At 31.6% G+C, this 3,996-nt stretch overlaps 1 protein-coding gene across 1 annotated transcript; it reads right to left on the bottom strand.

Moving 5' to 3' along the window:
• Positions 1-338: 338 nt before the first annotated feature.
• LOC139086902 (leucine-rich repeat-containing protein 15-like) lies at positions 339-3,629 on the bottom strand. The gene is made up of 3 exons (XM_070635537.1): positions 3,563-3,629; positions 2,296-2,896; positions 339-897 (listed from the first exon to the last, which is right to left on the bottom strand). The coding sequence occupies exons 1-3, from the start codon at positions 3,627-3,629 to the stop codon at positions 339-341; spliced, it is 1,227 nt and encodes a 408-aa protein (XP_070491638.1).
• Between the last annotated feature and the right edge of the window lie 367 nt (positions 3,630-3,996).

Here is a 3,996-nt window from a genome sequence, read left to right on the forward strand (position 1 = left end):
TACCTAGAGTATCACCAATTTTTTGGGGGTAAATGTCATGAATTGTATGTCATGGGTAATCGTCGGTCTTGGATTAACACCAACATGTGCCGTGGTTTAAAAAGGTTTCCTACCAGTGGTCTAGTTAATATAAAAAGTATTTTTGTTCATTTGGATATGCTTTTTATTGAATATTTTCTAGTTTCAAGTACAAAATTTATGCCTATAAATCTATGAACCCTACATCTATTTTCTAACATCCAGCACATCTAAAGACGACATTCAACAGCCTTCATATTTTTTATCTACAGAAGTCAAAATGGTGTTTTGTCCCAACACTTTCAATTTTCTGATGCATTTTATTCTTCATTAGAATCAATTAAATCTTCCTCATCCGAGATTACATCCACACCTAACATTGGAATACCTGAGCAAAGTGTTTTGGCTTGGTCAATGACTTTCTTTGCTTCCTCTAGTGTACCAGTTGAATTCAAATTAATGCACATATTATTGTCAAGCCAGATGTTTTTAAGCGTATACAAATTGTCAAAAACGGAACCGTCCATATTAGTGATTTTATTGTCCAAAAATGAAACACCTTGTAAATGAGGATTGAAGTCAAAAAGTCCAGCTTCAAGATACTCAATTTCGTTATTTTCTAAATATAAATTCACCAAGTATGGAAAAGGCTTCAAATCAGATTGATGGATCTCTTTAATGCCTCCATAATAAATGACAATTGACAATAACATTTTAAAATATTTATCCAGTCCTTGTGGGAAGTGATTCATACATTTATGACGAGAGTCAAAGCCAACAACATCATCATTAGTTCTTTCATCATTATGCTTTCCAGTAACAGATGTGATTGCTGCTGAATCCGGTGAAGTTATGTTGAGGTTATTTTCAAGTTCACATCTATAAATATTGTGTATAATCATGTAATTCCAATTTAAGTTAAAGTTGCAGTCTACATTGATGGAATTAAGCTGTCCAAATAACTGGATGGTTATTAGAATGATAAAGCTAAAGGTAAGGAATATAACATTAATTGATTAGTAATTTAAGAAAGATTGAATCTAATTTAGGCTAAAGTTTCATACTTACAAGTACAACTTCATGTTTAAGGCTCAACAGACAAACCAAAAATAAATTTGTAATCTTTAAATCTCCTCTTTTTATACAATTTTTGATGATTTATTTAGAGAGAGTCAAGAAAAATTATTTCAAATTAGTGTGCCTTCATGTATCATTTTAAAAACTTTTTTATTATAAGTAACCTACATGCCAATTTTTAGTTTAAACAATCAATATTCAGTTTAGGATTTTGAAATCCAGCATGGTATCGGCTTTATATTCATTAAAAATCACCAGGAATAGTCACTATACATACCCCAATTGAACGATCACACTCCATTCCCCCTTCTCCCCTTGAATACGCTCCTGCATTATACTTATAAGTTATAACCAAGTGACAGTTAACTGACAAAACAAGCTAAAATTGCCAATTGAGTGCCATGTGGTTTAGAGTACCTTGCTGTTTTAGTGCCTTAGTAGCAACAAACTAATCAGAGTTTTTATTACCCCTTAACCCTCTTAACTATGTATAACTAAATAAAGTATTTATTTTCTAAATAAAGTTTTACTTCCAATTGTTTAATTTAAGTCAAAAATCACAGACATACTGATAAGGAATACCGATGAATATTCATATAAACTTCAAGGTCCTGTTCTAATGAGTTCAATGCACTACAATTAATAATTTATTGTATTACACCTTTTAGACTTACAGTTTATAGTGGATCTGAACAATTTTTAAGCTCTTCGCATTGAAAGGACACGAGTCCTTCATAAGACCTGATGTATTCTGTAATGTATCCAGTTCCAATTCGTGTGTACAATATTTCGGAAAGAAAATTATCCAGGTACTAGTATATCCTCTTGGTTATTTATAGCAATGAAGACTCATTATGTGGTAAATATCTCAAAAATGCACACAATACTCTAATCTAGCTTCGTAACTGGAAAAAAGGCTTCAAACATTTGAAATTCCCTTTGCCTAGGATCATTAGCACATAAGGCCAGCGCTCTAACATTAAAGCCATGTCGAATGATATTGTGTAAAAGAAATAATAATTGTTTGACTCAATTTGACATTTTTTAACAATTAATTGCTTTTATTGATTTAATCTGGTGTCAAGCCTAACCCTAACATCAATTCGAAACAAATTTTAGGCACAAAAGTGCATCAAGGTGCGCTGTATTTAGTGATTAATTTTTAAAATTTTCATAAATTTTTTCAGGTGTTCTTCCAACATTTTCTCCATTTTTTCAACAAGACGATTTGCAAGGCTCTCAATCTTGTAATCAAAATTAAGCTGGCATTTTAAATTTTCTAATGCTTTTTGTTCCTCACAAGTGACTCGCCAATCATTTGAACATTTCTCTGAATCTTCCATATCTTTTTGACCTGAACATAGTTTTTTGGCTTCAGCTATAACAGTTTGTGCTCCCTCTAGACTACCAGTTGATTCCAAATTAATGCACGGATTTTGATTAAGCCAGATGTTTTGAAGTTGTGGCAAACTGTCAAAAACAGTTGGGTCAATTTTAGTGACTTTATTATCCAAAAATGAAACACCTTGCAAATGAGGATTAAATTCGAAAAGTCCAGGTTCAAGATACTCAATTTCGTTATTTTCTAAATATAAGTTCACCAAATTTGGGAAAGGTTTCAAATCAGACTGATGGATCTCTTTGATGCGTCCATAATAAATGACGATGGACTTTAAATTTCCGAAAAATTTATCCAATCCTTGTGGGAAATAATTTAAAATTTCGTAATGAGAATCAAAGCCAATAACATCATCGTTAGTTTTTCCATTTTGGTGAACTCCAGTAACAGATGTGATTGTTGCTGAATTTATGGAATTTATGTAAAGATTATTTTGAAGTTGGCATCGATATATATGACCTAAAATCTTGTACATCCTAACTGAGTTAAATTCGCATTCTATATTGAATGAATTTAGCTGTCCAAAAAACTGGATTAACATTAGAATTATGAAGCTGAACATAGGAAATAGAGTGTTTATTTATTAGTAATGTCAAAAGACAATCATATCAAAAATTGTGAAAAAATACACAAAAATAAAGTTCACTTGATTATAATACTTACAAGTACAACTTCATGATTAAACAAAGCAATTTGCAAATAACTAATTCAACTGATTAACCAAAAATAAATTTGGAATCTCAAAATCTTCTCGTTTTATACAATTTTTGATGAGAAAATACTTTCAAAACTAGGAATGGAGAAGATTAATCTTTACAGCAGTGTTGTCCAAACTGTGCGCCGCGGCACACTTGTGCGAGCAAACCATCAATATGCACCAAAACTAGAGCTTAATTAAGTTTAGTATTCATACTATTTAAGTTAGAACCTAGTCCAAGCCAATTGTCAAAACAACCAAAAAGACTAATTGACTGCCTCTTGCCCGATCGGCACAAGTTTTTCATGACAGTCAGGTTGCGGTCACATGGCATCGGTGTCAATTTTTATGGCAGTTAACATGAAAATTACCACTTGGACGCCATAGTATCCTGAGTGTACTGTCTCCTCGGCGCCATGGTGGCAACATTTCAAACATATCAAAGTTCGAACAAAAATGACTTATTCTTGTCCCTTCAACCCCTTAACATTATTATAACGCTAATAACTGAAAGTATCAAATTAAAATCAAAATCACAGACAAATTGATAAGGATTATTTTCAAAACTGATGATTAAATTACATTACATTTCTAACTTTTTGATAAGTTGTATATACTTTAATCTGCCAAAAAATATCAAGGTCAAGAAGGTTAAAAATTTTGAATATTTTTTTGACCGTTTTTGATAATCAATGACGTCTTCAAATAATACATGCATTATTTCGTTTTACATGATAAGATTTGAATCTTATGTACATAATTTGTAAGATAACCAAGGATATCCCGTGTCCTGCAATGCCTACTC

Source organism: Chironomus tepperi, unplaced genomic scaffold (assembly GCF_022539635.2).
Source record: "Chironomus tepperi strain 1889 unplaced genomic scaffold, CSIRO-AGI_Ctep_v1 contig_93, whole genome shotgun sequence".
NCBI classification, from domain to species: Eukaryota; Metazoa; Arthropoda; class Insecta; order Diptera; family Chironomidae; genus Chironomus; species Chironomus tepperi.

Coding starts and splice junctions, on each gene's coding strand:
- LOC139086902 (XM_070635537.1), bottom strand. CDS start 3,629: ATGTTTGAAATGTTGCCACCATGGCGCCGAGGAGACAGTACACTCAGG. Junction 2,897..3,562: donor GATACTATGGCGTCCAAGTG/GTAATTTTCATG, acceptor CCATAAATTCAG/CAACAATCACATCTGTTACT. Junction 898..2,295: donor GTTGAAAAAATGGAGAAAAT/GTTGGAAGAACA, acceptor CAATATTTATAG/ATGTGAACTTGAAAATAACC.